This window comes from Natator depressus, chromosome 4 (genome assembly GCF_965152275.1).
Source record: "Natator depressus isolate rNatDep1 chromosome 4, rNatDep2.hap1, whole genome shotgun sequence".
In the NCBI taxonomy this organism is placed as follows: Eukaryota; Metazoa; Chordata; order Testudines; family Cheloniidae; genus Natator; species Natator depressus.
This window is the reverse complement of record NC_134237.1, coordinates 751,981-768,459: the sequence shown is the minus strand read 5'-3', so window position 1 is coordinate 768,459 and position 16,479 is coordinate 751,981. Positions and strand designations below refer to the sequence as shown.

Genomic DNA, 16,479 nt, shown 5'->3' with positions numbered 1-16,479 from the left:
CCCCTCTTGCGGGCAGGTCACCCCACCACGGCACTTACCCTGTTTGGTGAAATCCCCTCTCTGGTTGGTCCTAAGGGGCTGAGGCCCACCCCAAGTGTGAGGAGCTCTTGGAGGGGTCACGTGACCCACTTCCGGATGGGTCACTCTGCCCCAGAACATTCCCCAATTGCTCAAATCCATTCCTGAGGCAGGTGGATGGAGATAAAACACCCCCAGATTGGTAAAGGAGTGGGAGGATCTCTTAGAGGGGTCACATGGCACTCCTTGCTTCTACTCCTGTTTGCATCTTGACCCCAAAAGTCTTATGTCATGGGGTCGGTCTCATGGTGACAGATGAGCGATGTCTGAGGAGTGAAGGGGCGAGGTCCCATGGTTGACATCAAATAACTTCCCTAAGCCTCAGGGTAGTTTGGCCAAATGCCCAGTGTCAAAATGGCTGCCCTCCCATGCAGTGTTGTGTATCCCTACGCCCAGAGTCCGTGCGGCTGCCCTCTCTGTTGGGGCTGTGTGGCCCAGCGACCAGAGTCCGTGCGGCCATCCTCTCCGTCGGGGCTGCGTGGCCCAGCGACCAGAGTCCGTGCGGCCGCCCTCTCCGTCGGGGCTGCGTGGCCCAGCGACCAGAGTCCGTGCGGCCGCCCTCTCCGTCGGGGCTGTGTGGCCCAGCGACCAGAGTCAGTGCAGCTGCCCTCTCTGTCCAGGGCTGCGTGGCCCAGCGACCAGAGTCCGTGCGGCCGTCCTCTCCGTCAGGGCTGTGTGGCCCAGCGACCAGAGTCCGTGCGGCCGTCCTCACCGTCAGGGCTGTGTGGTCCAGCGACCAGGGTCCGTGCGGCCGTCCTCTCCGTCGGGGCTGTGTGGCTCAACGCTCAGAGTCTGTCCTGTCTCTTACGCCCGTGTGGCCCGATGGCAACGGACAATATGGTTACTTTCTCCCTCAATGCTGTGTGGCCCAACAGCCGGAGTCAGTATAGCTGCCCGTCAGTGCAGGTCTGTTTGGCTGAGAGTTCAGAGGCAAGATGGTTGCCCCTCCTCTTGGGGCTGTGCAGTCTAGTGGGTTAATGGGGACGTGGGCAGCCACCAAAGGATGGATGGCAGCCAGGGCAGGTGGACCCAGGCCCTCGTTACTCCACCGGCTCCTCGCCCAGGGCCTCGTCCGTGGCCAATGTGTTTGCCATTGAGTCAGTGGGGGTCCAGCCTGGGGATGACAATGGTTAGTTCACCCAGGTTACTTCCTAGGAGATGTCTCTAGGCCAGGGGCTGGGGGTCTCTGGATTCCCGGCGTAGGAAACTCCCAGAGTCTCCGATCTCCCTTGCATGTTTGCAGGCCCCCGGGGATGCGGCTGGGTCTCGGCGCCTCGGAGAGCTGCAGTCAGGGGCTTGAGCTGTTTCTGGACTGGAGCCTACAGTGTGCATCCTCCATTTTCAGCGGTCTGCCTAGCGTGAGCTGAGCTGCTCCCTTACACTCTGGTGCTCCAGTTGGAGCATGTCCGGCAGGGCTGGGGAGGGGCTTGGCTTTCTCCACCTAGACTATGGGGTTCTGTGTGGCGGGTTCAGCCCGGCACATGCTGCTCGGCCTCTTCTGTCTCCTCCTTCCCATGCAAAGCTGCTTTGCCGTCTCACAAGAGATGGGATCAGTGGTGGGCTCAATTGGCTGCTGTTGGCCTCTCGATGTCTGGAAGAGGGAGAAAGGGCAGGAACCCAAATGAGAAGAACAAAACCTTCAAGCAGGGTAGTTTTCCACGGCACAACCCCACCCCACTTTGCTGATGCTCATTGGCAGCTTCCCTGAGAGCTGGCATTTCTTAAAGAGAGCACCCAACCCCCCGCAACCTCCGCTCCCCTGTGGGCTGGCAATGGTAAAAGGGAGTCGGGGAGAATTTCTCCTCTCTCCGCCAGGCTTTGATGAGTGAGGGAATCACATGCGAGAAGCTGTGTGTATATAGGGCTCTGTGCAGTGGGATGAGATGTCCTCCATGGTGCCCAAAGGTGGGGTTGTCCTGCCTTTGCAGTGACTTCCTTCTAGTGAGAGAGATTTCAGAGATCAGCTCCAGGGTTCTGCCCTGTACCAGTGTGTGGGAATGGGGCAGAAGTGGGGCAGTGGTGCACTCAGGAAAGGAGTAGGGCTAAGGGGGGCCCAGGCTGCAGCCACTAAACCCCTGCCTGGCTGGGGTGGGGGCGAGGCGGCTCCGCACGCTGCCGTTCCTTTCCCCCCGCCAGCCACGTCAGCGCGACGAGCACCACACCGGGAACCTCTGTCCCGGGAGCTGATCTTGCCTGTAGGCTAAGCTCCCCCGCAGCTCCCATTGGCCGGGGATCGTTAATCCGGCCCTTGCCCTATTCCCCAGCCTGTTCCAATCCTGCTCTTGACTCCGGACTCCGGCTCCAACCCTTGGCTCCCCTCGGCTCGGCCTCCACCACTCTGAGCACGAGGCCCCAGCGCCACTGCTCCAACCACTGGGCCCAACCAGCCGTGCTTTGGCTTCTGACACCAGCGATATGGAGGAGTCGTTCACCTCACTGCTTTCATGTGTATGGCCCTGCCTTGGTCAGCGCTGGTTTTCATCTGCCATGGTGCTGCCCAGTGACATGGCTTTCTTCGATCCCTTTGAACTTCTTCCAAGTCTTCTCTAGGCCTGACTAATCGACATAATTTTGGGTCATCTGCTGATATCCACCTCGTTGTTCAGCCCCGGTTCCAAACATAAGGACATAAGAAAGGCCACAGCAAAGGTCCATCTAGCCCAGTATCCTGTCTTCCGACAGTGGCCAATGCCAGAGGGAATGAAGGGACAGGCAATCATCTAGTGATCGGTCCCCTGTCCCCCATTCCCAGCTTCTGGCAAACAGAGTCTAGGGACACCAAAATGTTGAGAAGCGTCTCTTATGTTTACCATAGCAGGACAAAGAGCTCTTCGGTGTCGGTCCCGGTTCCCTAGTCGAATGCAGAACCCAACACGAGATTTTCAAGCTGCTGCAAATATTTATAATATCTGTTGAGGATGTACCACGTAGTCCTGTCCGATTTCAAAGGCACTTCGTGAAAAGCTGAAACCAAGAGGAAATGGGTTGAAAACCCCATAGTGCTGATGTGACTGGCACCTAGGAAACCTCCCCTTCCGATGGCCATTGCCCCCTGCTATTCGCACCCCAAGATTCTAAGGGCACAAGAACAACCACTCGGCTCCTCCCAAAATAGCCCTGGACAGAGAGGAGACCCCATTCTTGCCTAACTTCCCCCTCTGCCGGCAGACACTCCTCCACACACCCGCACACACAGACGGCTGGGGGCACTTGTTCTTTGGATGGAACAGGCAAGTGACAGCGGCAGCCACGTTAAACCATCCAACATTTAGGCCGAGATCCACAAAGGGATTTCGGCTCCTAACGTCTCCTGAAATCCTTTGTGGCCCTGTGCCTTCATTCCTGAAGAGCTCACAGGGAAAAGTGTTTCCCATGTCCCCTCATGGGATTTCCTAGGAGCTGATAACCAATCTCGGAGTGAAGGTCCCTGGCCTGCAATCACTCCATTCCAGGGAGGGCAGGTGATGAATCTTTCCCTACAGAGGGGAATCGTCATCATCATCATCATCATCCTGAATAACAAGAGCCCTTTTCAATTCAGTCAGGCCTTCCTTTAGAGACTTTCTGACCTTGATGAAGACAGTCTCCCCACAAAGCTCTAAGGCTACGTCTACCCTAGGAGCTAGGGATGGAATTCCCCTGCTCCCGTGCACAGATTGTGGGACCTTGATGAAAGCTCGCGTGACCACCCTTCTTCCTTCAACGCTGTCCTTAGACTGAGAGGGACACATGCAAAGCTGTGTTCAGGCCCTGTGCTGCACCCCTGTGCTTCCCACAGAGGCCCAAACACACAGAGGTATTTCCTTACCTTCATACAGGCGGGAGATGCCATCTTCATTCACGGTTTCAGACAACAAATCGCAGTAATGGTGGATAGTATTTCCTAGACATACAATGAATACAATGGGTCTCATGGCTTTTCAGATCCTTTGCTGAAAACTGCTAATGATGCAGCCATTCCCCCAAGACACCTTGGGAAATTCCAGACATTCCTTACATCTGTTCACAAAGCACGTTCGAGAAAGCATCAGACGCCCAGAAGTTACTGAGAGGCTGATTTCCAAAGGAGATTGAATTCACATCCTGCTGGTTTCCCCTAGGCACAGCCAAAGAGTTGTTGTGGGCGGGTGAAGTTGGTGCAGTTGATTCAGCTAAGTTGCTCCCTTCATCTTGGAATACATGTTAATTCACACACACACACACACACACACACACACACCCCATTTTAGGATTCTGGTGCTCTTGGAGGGAACAGAGCAGCCGTCCAGAAAAGGGCTCTGAAGGAAGCATTGAGAAAAGATCAAGTGAATTTGCTCTGCTTACCAATGAATCGGGCTGCTGAATGTCTTATTGTTGTCTGTGAGCTTTCCAGGTACTGTAAGGCCTGGAACAGGAATTTGGGGATGTGGCTCTCGTTGTTCTGCATCTAGGAAGAAAGAAGGAAGAAATGCACAATATAGAAATGACATGTTCTTTCCACAGCGAATAGTCCAGAAAAGCCAAAGCATATAGCCAGGCCATGGCAACCGCCAATATGAAGCCATACACCAGAGCAGCACCCCTCTGAAGTTCCTGTTGTGTTCTCCAGAACCTCAGCTTTCATTTGAAAAGACAAAAGTTTGAAGGTCGGAGAATTGTGGAGAAAAATGTCAACAATGTGAACGGATTGTAACTCCTGCCGAAAGGAGCCAGCAGAGAGCCTGGAACAGAGTCCTGCAGCCCGACCCAAGCAGATGGGTACTCAGGGTGTGGGGTTAGAAAGGTCTTCCTCAAGTTGCCATTCAGCACTCTCAAGGCACAAGGAATTCACCTACCAAGCAGATCCAGACACACTTCAAGAGCTGTGAGGAGCCATCCCAGGCCATGCTGCGGAAGAGCGTCTTCAAATGAGCCCACCTGAGGAACACTGCGCAGCGGAAGAGCGTCAGTTTACATGACTGCAAGAGAAGAGGAGACCAAGAGGGTTCTCCCTGAGAGAGGGATAGTCTTGGGGACATGGAACCTTCCCCGTCCCTTGTTCTCCTGCTTTTCCTGCCAGTGGAGATTCCTGTAATTTGTTCTCCACAGCAGTGTGCTGAGGAGAGGAAAGGGAGAGTTGGCTGGAGAGAGCCAGAGCTGTCCTGTCCTTTGGATGGTTTGGGGCGGTTGCCCAGGGCCCCGTGCTTTGGGGGGCCCCGCACTTCAGGGGGACGCAGGCCCTGGGCCATGCCAGGGCCAGCAGCAGTACTCCCGGCCCCGCTACGCTATGCCCCTCCTCTTTCCCAGAAGAAGGCTTTTCTTCCCAATTGTGCTGTGTGCTGTGAGGATGGATGAGGCACTTAGCTCCAGCATGGAGTGAAGCAGGGAGGAGAAGACTCCACTTGGGCAAGGGGCTCTGGCGATGAATGGAGTGGGGGCCCCAGGGGATACTGGCTCTTTGCTCTTAAGGCAATAATGACAGTGGCACTTACCAGTTTCACACTCTCCTCCTGGTCTTCAAGATGCAGCAGCAGGGGGAGCAAGCAGTGGATGATTTCCTGCTGCACCAAGGGTTTGTCGGGGTCCTGCACCCTGCTCACCACCTTGCCAAGCAGTACAATGGCAGCTGAGCGCACACTGCCCTTCTCCTGGCAATGACACACAGGGGGTGGGGACCCCCGGTTACAGCCAGGCAGCATCAGAGCATAAGGCCACTGAGTGGTAATGCGCACGCTGCTCCGGTTCCCCCTGTGTGAACTACCTTGGCTGGCGGGAGCAGGGAGGCCGCCAGGCCAGCGCCATAGACTCTTGTGCAGGGCCTGAGACCCTGTGCGGGACAGTGCAGCCCAGGGTGTCCCAGAGGCAGTTTCTGTCTGGAGAGCCCAGAATCCTGGAACCCGAGAAGATGAGGGGAGAGGGCAGGAAGGCTGCTGGAGACTGGTGTGGGGAAGGGGAGAAGCAGCTGCTGGAGCCTGGCAGGGACTGGCTACTCCAAAAGACAGCATTTCTTTTGCTCTTGGGTGCCCCTGAGAGCCGGGCCATTCCCGACCCACCTCTTTCCTGCTGAGAATCCCCACCTCTTTGGGAGCCTGTGTTCTCCAGACAGCTGGTCATCTGCCCAGTGCCAGGCCCCCTCTCCCCCAGGCCAGGCTGCAGCAGGGGCTGGGAGCATGGCACTGAGCTTGAGCTTTGGAGAGAAGAGCTGTGACAGGGAGGTGGCTCAGCAGGAGATTCCCCACCCATGGCGGGGGCACTCCTTGGAGGCTCCATGGCAGGCCTGAGGGGCGGGAGGAAGGGGATGGGGAGAGAGAGACAAGGGCATCAGAGACAGGTGGAGGGGGGGGAGTGGGCTTCTTTGAGGGGGTTCCAAGCCTTACATCATCAATGAAGGGGCGAAGGCTGACTGCAATATCCTGGGAGATGGAGCCAAGCCCCTCCCTGTTGAGGAGGTGGATGATGTCTGCAGCTTTATGCATGGCCTCCAGAACACGCCCTCCATCCCTGTCACAAAAGATGGCCAGGATTGCTGGCAGCTGGGCCCGTAAGAATTGCACCTGCCGGAATGAAGAAGGCAGCTCATTACTTTCCCAGGTGACAGCCTGGAGCACATGCTGGACCACTGCCACCGACAAGAAACCACGGAGGGCACAGCCCCCCAACGGGGCAGAAAGTCATTCTCCTCTCACTCTGTGCCAGTTGCTCACTGTCACCTTTGTCTTTGCTCACCCCGCCTCCCCCATTGCATCCCATCTGCAATCAGGGCTCAGCTCACGGGAGCAGGGAGCACGGCATGCCTTGATTTGCTCCCAAAGCACCTCCACCATTTGAGGGCTGTCTTTTAAACAAGAAGGCTTGTGTGTGGCTCTCCCTCTCATTTCTGAGCTATTGGATGGACATTGGCTTCCTGGGTCCCCTGGGCAATCCCCGGCTCTCACCTTTTCTGGCTGGAACACAATACTGCCAAGGCCTCGCAGACTGAGCCTCCGTATGATGGAATTTGCATCTTTGGTCCAGTCCATGAGCTGTGCCTGGAGGGCTGATCTTGTCAGGATGGTGTCAATGGAAGGACTCTGGAGAAACTGGCAAGAGCCAAATGAAGATCAGGTTGAGGAGCAGAGGTCTTATTGTGGGGTCTGTTCCCTGGACAGTCATCTTTCCCAAAGGGCCACTTCCTCCTATGCAAAGTCTCTGGTGAGTAGGGAGCCAATTGCTGCTGTTTCAGTTGGTTCCTTCCCCAAATTTAGACTAATGCACAAGTCACAAATAAGCCCCCAGGGAAAGGGGAATCTCCAGACCTCATTGAGTGCCATGGAGAGAGCCGTGGGGCAGAAGAAAAGCAGAAGCCCAGGAAAAGGTGAGGAGAGAAGCATGGCCTTGGGGCACTGGAGAAACATGGCTTCTTGTCCCATAACCCCATCTAGGCACATCCAGCCAGGAGCAATCTCACCCTGTCTCTCCCTCCCTCTCTTTGCCATGCCCGCAACCATCCATGTGCGGAGAGGAGCTAGCTGGCGGTAGGGCTGCTAAGCTGCTGACAATGTAGCCTAGAGCTTACCGTCCTGAGCTGCTCTCCAGAAAGCCCACTTCTGCCTGTCAACTCATGAATCTCACCTCAGTGCAGAAAGCCAGGGCGATAGTTCTCTGCTCCTCCTCCTTCCCACTCTGGACGATGGAGATTGCCTCTCTGAAAACTGCAGGGAGCTGAGGGTTCTCAAACTCAATCATGGCTCTGGAACATGGAACAGAAAGTCCCTTTTGATTCTCAAGGGGGAGAGAGCGTTCAGCTCAAGTTGCTGGGCTGAGCTGGCAGCCTAGAACTGAGGAGTATTTCACATGGAAATCCCATTCCCAAGAGAGACCCAAAGAAGAGGAAACTTTGAGCTCCAACCTTGCAATCAGGCCAACCCCCTGCGAGTAGTGATATCGGGAGGCTATCATGTCCCAACCCCGATGAAAGTGGATGCTGGCAAATTCCTTCCAGTAGCCGGGCATGGAGAAAAGCGTCTTCACAGCCTCCACTGAGGTGCTAAAAACAAAAACGAACAAACAAACACACAAAAAAGAGTGTCAAGCAATGAGATCAGCCCCAAGCATGGCAAATCTGCACAAGTCCTGAGACACCCAGCATGCTCAGCAGTAGCTAGCCTCCCCAAGGATCGATCCAGTGTGATACCCTGTCTACACTGCAGTTTCACTGAGTTTGGAACCAGTTAGGGACCCTGTAGCTTCTTCAGATGGTTGGTGTCATCACTCACGATGGTTGAATACTTGATTCTTTACTGTGACAGGTAACAGGACTCAAGAGGGCATGTGGGTCCAGATCCTTTGTTGGTGGAATCGAGCAAAGCTCTATCAGTTTACGCCACCTGAGGTGTCTTCTGGCGCTCTCTCTTTCCCGTGCAGATGGAAGCCCCTAACTGTGCCCACAGAACCAGATGAACTGGTCCCTCTTCCTCCTGTCTGCCTGTGAGGCTGACGTCCTGCGGTGCCTGTCCCCATGTGCTGCCGGTGTGGCTCTGTCCGCGTTCGGGGAGAGAGGCCCACGGATTTGCTCAGCAGGCACTGAGGAAAGCACTGACCCTTTGGCGGGTGGCAGACGTGGATGGATGCACAAACATGGCTGCTGCCTGAGTGTGTAGGGAAAGCAGCTGGCCTGTGGACGGCGTCAGATGAGCGAGTGTGACTCACAAGAATGCACGGCTCTCAACCCTTTTCCCTCAAGAGAGACCTGCTCCCAACTGAGCCTGGGCTAAGGACAGCACCCGAACAACTGATGGCCATGAACAGCCCCCATGTGTTTAGCCGAACAAATCTCTTCTTCCTTTTCCTTTCAGTCATTACCTTAAGAGGCTGAGGCAGCTGGATCCCTCCTCGGGGCTGGATGTCTGCCTGGCCATGTAGGTCCCTGGCAAGTGCAGGTCCAGCACGTACTGCACTTGCCTGACGCAGAGAATGAGCAGCTGGGGATACATTTGCAGGATGGCTTCTCGGTATCCCCGTAGGAAAAGGAGCTCATAAATGGTCTTCATTGCCTGGAGGGGGGAAAGAATTTCACTCAGCTCTCCCAATCTGCCACCTGCCCCCATTGCCATTCGCTATTGTCCTTTTGTCATGTCTCCTTTCCTCTCCAGCGTATTACAAAACAGTATTGGCTTCTGAGAGGGGTGGGGACATTTGGAGGCTCCTGAACCTTCCCCCATTCCTGGAACGGAAGCAGGATGGAAAGATGAGAAGAGTCTGGATGAGGTTATTCCCCATTATTTCTTTTTCTGGTGCAGAGCCTGTGCTTTGGCTTTCCAGCCATGACTGGAAGGGCTGAAACCATCCTGAGGAGATCCGTTCTCCTAGGCCCAGTCTTTCTGGCCCAGTCAAAAGTACTGGACTTCTCAGGATGCCATGTTGGGAAGATTTCTAGCCACAGTTTACAGAGCCAGAAAGCTGGAGACTTCCAAGAGACACCTGAACTGCACCAGCTCACTAAAGGGCCATCTGGAGCAGAAGACAACTGAGCCAGGGTACCAGCAGATAAACCACTTCAGATGTATAACTTTGACCTGGGGGAAACTTTACTGACACCTCTTTGGTTTGATTGGAAGTGGCGAGGACACACTAAGGCCTGGTCTACACTCCAGAGTTAGGTCAACGCAAGGCCGCTCACTCTGCATCCCCCTAAGGATGGAATTTCCTTCCCGTCGTCAGAACAGCCCCTTGGTGCCAAATTCGTAACTCCACCTCCACAAGTGGCAGAGAGTCCAGGTCGATGCAGTTAGGTCGATGCAGCGTCAGTGCAGACACCACGTCGCTTTCGTCAACTGGCTTTCAGGAGCCTTCCCACAATGCCCCACCCTGACCCTACAATCAAGACAAGCCCTTCTGGTGAGGACGTGCACTGCCGACACAAGCAGCAAAGTGCGGACACACACCAGGGATGGAATCGCTGTGGCGGCTGTCTGCCCATTTAAGTTAGGTCGGCTTCAACGTGTGGTGGAGCCATGGCCTGAAGCTAAGAAGAGGTGAAACTCGCACACACACACACAGATGCACCATATTCCCTGTGCCTCTGGCGGGTTCGCAAGGTGACATCTCAAATCTCACTTACAGCCAGAGACACATGGCTGCTCTTCTCCTCCCGGCGTCTCTGCTGGAGCTTGTCCAGCAGCTGCTGCAGCACCTCCCTGGTGAGCTGTGGTTCTTCACCCAAGGCCTTCCACAACTCAATGGCACATCTGCAAATTCAGAAACACACGTCAGAGCTTTCCTGCTTGGCCATCTCTTGCCCTCCCCAGGGAGAGGCTTGGAATACCAGAGGAGACAGCCACTGGTGCAGGGAGGCTAAGGCAGGGCAAGTCCCTTCAGAGAAAGTTGTATTTATTCCTTTCCCCTCATGGGTTCTTGCTTCTAAAGCTAACCCACTCTTTCCAAGACAGTGACCATGTACTGACCACAGAATGACCACCAAACTGTGACCCGCAGACTGTGTAAAATTCTGCTCTGTTACACTTGGGTCAGTCCCGAAAAACTTGCCTGACATCATTGGAGTTACTCTGGCTGTTTGGGGGTCTAACGGAGAGCCAGCGTTTGGCCAAGTGTCTCTTAGCAGCTCAATTCTACTGCAGTGTGGTGGACAGGGTCAGAGAGTGAGTCAGCACATGGCCTGATCTGAGAAGATTCAAGAGCTTGGAAGAGGAGATTGTAAAGCCCAATGTGACAGAGATGGAAGGAAAGTAGGACTGAAATCCCCCTCCTCCATTCTTGCGGATCTAGGTCCTGCTGGTCCCCGCAGGCATCTGCAGAGGAAGACTGCAGATGGATCCAAAAGACTTCCAATCATTTGACTTCCAAGTTTGGTGAGGAAGGTCGGAGTTGGTGGTCAAGCCCTAGGACATTGAGAACTAGGTTGGACAACTCAAGAGCAAATGGCCTGGAAGCAAGGTCTTCAGGAAGCTTGACTGAACTTCTGTGCCAATGCTGCTGAGTTTCTGTGACTTCTGAGCAAAGCCCCTGGAAAGCACTGTGGCTGTTCCAAGAAATTCAGACCTGATTCTGAAATTCAGAAAGGTTTACAAATCAAACACTCAAAGAAATCTTAAAACCAACACTCTATTCCTCTGATAACTGAATTGGGTAAGAAGTTCCATTTCTTTCCTGCTGCTCTTCAATTTGCTCTGCAGTGTGACACAAATTTCGCTCAGGTCAGTGCAGAACTGCATTGCAGAAGATGCCAAGGAAAGCTGGACTTTTGACCTCTGGCTAGGGTTCAGTTGGGTTTCATGGCCCCGAGGCACATGGGGGTTGTGTTACAAACCCCTCAGCAGGCTGACGCTTCCAAGTGATCAGCAATAACCAGCAGGACTGAAAGTTAACAATCTATTGAGGTGGAAAGTGGCACTCCCCCCTCTCAGAGCTATTAATGCTGGCTGTCTGCTCGCTGCACTGCATTTAGGCTCTGGTCATGTGGGGAGGATTTTTTTGTTGATTTGATTTTATTTTCTTTTGCATCAATAAGGGCTGGAAATGTCTGTCTTAAGAGATTGACCTCTGCCCCACAGCTCCATAAGGACGAGTGCATTTTGTCACCAATTCCTCAGCCCTGGAATAACTGGGGGGTCTGACGACAGATAAGAATCCTGCACTGGTCTCCAGGGGATAGACAGATGGGCCTCATGGGCCTTTTCCATCTCTGCCGTCTCTCCTGCAGTAAGGAGCAGCCAGACCTCATGAGCCAGGGATGTTGAGTGAGCCCCCAAATCATTGATTGGCCCTGTACTGGATCTGAGAGGAAGTGGGGTGACCCATAGAAATCAGGACAATGCTGGAATTCTCCAGAAAAGTGGCATGTCTCCATCCCGGGGAGTGTAGGAGGAGGGGTTGGCTCCTCAGTGGCTGGGCCTGGCCATCTCCTCTTAGTAAGTCTGGACAGCTCTCTGCACAGCAGGAAACTCCCTCCAACTGTGTGAGCCCCACGGACCCCTCCCGGCCTGTGGCCTGTCAGTAGGAGCAGGAAGAGAACTACTGGACTGAGGAGATAACAAAGCAGCTCCCTACCTGTGCGATGAGAGCATGTGAGCCACACAGGTTAGAACCACGTCCTGGGGGTGGGAGCGAGCCAGCAAGGCCATGGCCCTGAGCACTGCTCTTCTGGCTCTGGGATCACAGCTGTTGTCGAGCCAGATTAAGATCCCTCCCACCACGTCTCCAACCTGGAAGAATGCCAGAAAGTTGAGGGATGGATTTATCAATGAGTGGCCTCCTCCCAGGGAAGCCCTCCTGGCAGCCCTGCAAGCCTCCTCTGACCTCGGTTGCCCATCTTGGCTGCTCCCAAAGAGGCTTTGACAAGTCCAGGAACCCCAGTCTTCCTGAGGTCTGGGTTAGCACCTTCAAGCTCCAAAACACGCACAAAACCTTAGAGTGGGCACAGTCCTAACTCTCCTGATGTCCCAGGGCCTTCCCTGCCGTAGCAAACGGCTCTCAGCCCTGCTCTCAAGGGCTTCCCTCCAGGAGCCTTTCCTCCATCTCTGCAACTTCCTTTTAGCTCTTTCTTGCACAATCCGTTCCTCCAGACCAGTGGTTCTCAACCTAGGTTCCATTGTGGGGCACATCCAATCCGACCTGTTTGTCCCTGAGGATGTCCCAAAGGGGCGCAGCTCTGTGCTGAGCGGGCCACAGGTTGAGAAGCACTGCTCCAGACCCAGCTGGTTCTACTGATGTATCCCACAGCCCATGGCAGAGATGGGAAGCAGGGCTAGCTGGGTGGGGCTAGCCAGCTCCCGGCCCCAGCCCTAAGGAGAACCTCCATACTGTGGGATTTTAAAATCTTCCGCGACAAATCTTGAAGACAAGGTGACTTGGGCTGGAGCCAAGGCTCTGAAGCCACCCTCCTCCCCAGGCTTCAGAGATCAAGTTCCAGCCCCAGCCCAGAAGAGTCTGCATTGCTGTTTTGGCCCCTCAGTGCCAGCCCTGGGAGCCCAAGTCCATCGGGACAGGCTTTCAGGCTCCTGCTGCAGAGTTTGCAACACAGGGAGACAGACCCTAAAGGGACAAGCCACCCCCTAGGACTCTTCCGTGAGGAACTGGTCATTGCTCTTTCCTCTCTCGAAGAAGGAGCAGGAGCTACAAGGCAGGTGGCTGGATTCTGTTGACCTGTTCTGCTAGCAGGAGTTAGAGCCCTGCACAAATCAATCTGCTGATTGAGGGGCCATTTGTTAAATTCCCGCTGGGACCTGTTGGAAAGAAGGAACTCGGGCAGAGACAGGGACGACCTGCAGGAAACCCGAGGAACAGGCAGGTTGGGGAGGAAGTTCAGGCTGAGGATTCTGTTCATTGATTAGTCTCAGAGTTTCCAGGAAAGCCAAAGCCCAGGAAGGGAATAAGTCTGCACTTCCGCGCCACGTGCAGGCGGTCTTTGGAGAAGGGCTTGAATGTCACCTATCCCCGTGGCCAAGCGATGAATGGCAAGGGGCTGAGCCAACCTTCCAATCCCATGCCAGTGTCCCAGGAATGGTTTCCGAGGAGAGGAACTTCTCCCATCCCCCTCTCTGTGCAGCATCCCCCTGCCCCATTGCGGGAGTCTCTTACTCTCTCCATCTTGTCTCCGTGGAGAGATACGATGGCCCTCAGCTCTTCCTCTGCGGCTCTAAATCTCTGCAGGGTGGGTGTTGTCAGACCCTTCACGGCTGCCATCAGCAGGGCATGGAGCGGGGCTGAGGAAGGGTGCTCCCTGGGGGTCTGCAAAGAACAGGGACAAAGCCTGTTGGGACTGAGTATTTCCCTCGGGCAGCTGCCCTGGAACAGTCTGTCCCCGGGGGAGGCTGGCAGTGCCGAGGGAGCGTGGAGACTCCGGCTGAGCCCTTTTCTTCAAAAGCCTCCCCAGGTGCTAAGGTTTCCTCAGCCTTTTGTCCCCTCTCTGGCCCCCTCTCCTGAGAAGAGACGGGAGCCTCTCGGGCAGTGCTGGGACCCCAAGGGCCACCCCGTTTCCTCCCTCGCTAGCCCCTCCTCGCAGGAAACCCCGCTTTTGATGAGAAAGCCTCAATGTCCTGCAAAGCCCATTCGAGTTGCTCCTTGAGTGTCACCGAGGGGTCACTGGAGAACCTGCCCCATGTCCCATCCCACCCCGAGCGCCTGAGGAGATTGGCTCAGGAACTCTGGCAGCCCACAGTGTCTGCGAGGAAGGGACTGAGAATAGGGCCCAAACGGAAACGCCCTCTTCCTTCCCCACCTCGCAGCCTGTGGGGCTGCCAGAAAACAGGCAGGAATCGCCGTCAGGACAGAAAGTAAGTGAGACTGAAGAAGCAAGTTTGCCTGGCTGAGGAGAAGCCCAAAGCCCTGGGGGTGAGAACTTACTGGGCACAATGTTACTCCAGGGGGCCTGGTTCCAGGGTCACCTCAACCCAGGGCCTGGGGTGCTGGAGGCCTTTGCCCTGGTGTCTCAGGGCACCCCCTGGGGATTACTGCAGCTGGCCTGCATGGCGCTGGATTAGCACCGTCTGTCCTGGTTGCCAACAGCTGAGGGGTAGCTCAGTGGTTTGAGCATTCGCTAAACCCAGGGTTGTGAGTTCAATCCTTGAGGGGACCATTTTGAGATCTAGGGTAAAAATTGGGGTTTGGTCCTGCTTTGAGCAAGGGGGTGGACTAGATGACCTCTTGAGGTCCCTTCCAACCCTGATATCCTAGGATGCAGTAGAGCACAGCGGAGTGGCACACTCGCCTCCATACTCCAGACCCCCGGCGGGTCAGAAGCTGCCAGAATTGCAGCCTTTTGTATGCGCTGCAGGGTGCTCTGTCCCGAAGAGAAAGAGTTACAAAGGTGTCTAGAGGCTTTTGTAACTCGGACAGAGCCCAGATGTTGGCAGGCGGGAGGGAACCTGGGACCTCTGGAGCTTAGTGCAGGAGCCTCGACCACAGGAGCGAAAAGCCAAGAGGCTGTTAGCTAAGGCTCTAGAGCAGACTCCTTTTCTCTGTGTCTCGAAGTGGTCCTGGTGCCACGAGATGGGCCAGAACCCCACAGCCAGGAGATATGTGGGTTCCCCCGACCAGGGCAGGGATGGGCCTGCTCTGATTTTCAGCCGTGCCTGTGTGCCATAGAAAGTGCATCAGAATCGGGCACCTGAGTCAGGCACTTCTGCCAATCCCACAAAGCACCTCTGGACTTCTTTAGGTGCCTAAACCCCTTTGTCAAAGCGGGCCTCGTTCAAGCAACCCAGATAAAGACTGGCTGGAGTTGATCACCCTTGAGGAGTGTTTCTTTTCAGCCCCTGGGAGATATTCCTACACACAGCAAGGGATGCTTTCCATGAGCACGGCCACACAGCATCATTACCATCGTCATATGGGAGCTGCTTGTTAATGAGGGGCTGGGAGTGCGCTCTTCTTCCTGCTCTTCTGGGCTTCCTTTTTCCCACTTCCCCTTCGTGTCAGACGGCTCCTTCTTCGTCCCTGCAGCAGAAAGAAACATTCTTAACATTTTGCTTTTCCACGTCTTCCCCCTGGTTTACAGAGGATGGAAGTTGGGCCCAGAGCCCTGAAGCGAATTGCCCAGGGTCAGACTGAAGGTTGTTGACAGAGCTCAGCGGAGAACTCCGCTCTCCTGACTCCTAGCTGGGGGCTTTGACCACAAAAGGCTTCCTCTTCCCTCGAGGCCAGTTTCTTTTCAATGGTGTCGTCTACTCTTCCCCTCCCCTTGCACCCCTTTCCTGTCAGTGATGGGCACCTGGCCTCCTTTTGCATTGAACCCCCCAAGAAGGAATGACTCAGCTCTGGTACAGTTCCCAGCTGGGACCTGCTGAGACCTCTGGAGCATTTTCCTGAGGAAAGGGACCCAATCGAGGAGAAAAGAAATGATTTCCTCCAACGTCCAGCCTCTCTCTTCTCCTTCCAGCCTGGAACAATGTTAGTAGTCCCCACCCCACCGTGCCAGATCCCCAGAGGGGGGTGACCTGACATTGTCAGCTCTCCCCACCTCAGCCATGGACCTCTGCCACCCTCTAAATGGATTCCAGAGCCGGAGGTGCCCATCACTGTCCCATGAGACGGCCCTGATGTCGAAGGCTTGTGGAGTGACTGGTGTGAGTGTTCCTCACATGGTCCTCGCCAACCATGTGGATTGAACCATCTCACCTGTAAGATCCACTTCGTCTTTGTCTGTCGTCTCCTGCAGCTTCACCTCCTCTGCCTCCACCTGGGTCTCAGCTGCTTTCTTCTTCAGGGACAAGTGCGTCCACCTTCTTGGAGAGGAAGCTGTTCTCTCCTCACTGCTCTCTGCCATCGCGCTGTGGGATTGGCAACAGACACAGAGTCTTTTCATGCCTGACAGGATGGTCCATGAGCATTTTCTTCCTTGGGGCTTCTCTGGCAAGGCCTGTTCTTGGGGGCTGAGGCCAGAGCATGCCTCAATGGCTGCAGGTTGGACGAGCACTTTGTGCACATGGATCTCTCTGTGCTCCCGAG

At 55.0% G+C, this 16,479-nt stretch overlaps 2 protein-coding genes and 1 long non-coding RNA gene across 6 annotated transcripts in view; 1 reads left to right on the top strand and 2 right to left on the bottom strand.

The window, feature by feature from the left end:
• LOC141986098 (uncharacterized) overlaps positions 1-16,479 on the top strand; it is a 184,455-nt gene that overhangs the window by 46,935 nt on the left and 121,041 nt on the right. The window lies entirely within an intron of this gene.
• LOC141986043 (maestro heat-like repeat family member 5) lies at positions 850-8,933 on the bottom strand. The gene is made up of 11 exons (XM_074950210.1): positions 8,878-8,933; positions 7,925-8,062; positions 7,648-7,765; positions 6,972-7,115; positions 6,414-6,590; positions 5,529-5,684; positions 4,893-5,015; positions 4,402-4,504; positions 3,887-3,961; positions 2,889-3,042; positions 850-1,669 (listed from the first exon to the last, which is right to left on the bottom strand). Exons 1-10 carry the CDS (start codon positions 8,931-8,933, stop codon positions 2,930-2,932), a joined length of 1,203 nt encoding a protein of 400 aa, XP_074806311.1. The 3' UTR covers positions 850-1,669; positions 2,889-2,929.
• On the bottom strand, positions 11,496-16,470 carry LOC141986088 (uncharacterized). Its single transcript, XM_074950246.1, has 4 exons — positions 16,150-16,470; positions 15,353-15,468; positions 13,612-13,761; positions 11,496-12,236 (listed from the first exon to the last, which is right to left on the bottom strand). The coding sequence occupies exons 1-4, from the start codon at positions 16,334-16,336 to the stop codon at positions 12,078-12,080; spliced, it is 612 nt and encodes a 203-aa protein (XP_074806347.1). The 5' UTR covers positions 16,337-16,470; the 3' UTR covers positions 11,496-12,077.

What these genes read in the sequence shown, in the direction of transcription:
- LOC141986043 (XM_074950210.1), bottom strand. Translation starts at nt 8,933, where the DNA reads ATGGCCAGGCAGACATCCAGCCCCGAGGAGGGATCCAGCTGCCTCAGC. An exon ending in CCCTGGCTTTCTGCACTGAG is followed by an intron (nt 7,116 to 7,647) that starts GTGAGATTCATG and finishes GGCTCTTGCCAG; the next exon opens with TTTCTCCAGAGTCCTTCCAT. An exon ending in TTCGCCCCTTCATTGATGAT is followed by an intron (nt 5,685 to 6,413) that starts GTAAGGCTTGGA and finishes TGTCATTGCCAG; the next exon opens with GAGAAGGGCAGTGTGCGCTC.
- LOC141986088 (XM_074950246.1), bottom strand. Translation starts at nt 16,336, where the DNA reads ATGAAAAGACTCTGTGTCTGTTGCCAATCCCACAGCGCGATGGCAGAG. An exon ending in AGACGAAGTGGATCTTACAG is followed by an intron (nt 15,469 to 16,149) that starts GTGAGATGGTTC and finishes TTTCTGCTGCAG; the next exon opens with GGACGAAGAAGGAGCCGTCT. An exon ending in ACGGAGACAAGATGGAGAGA is followed by an intron (nt 12,237 to 13,611) that starts GTAAGAGACTCC and finishes GCATTCTTCCAG; the next exon opens with GTTGGAGACGTGGTGGGAGG.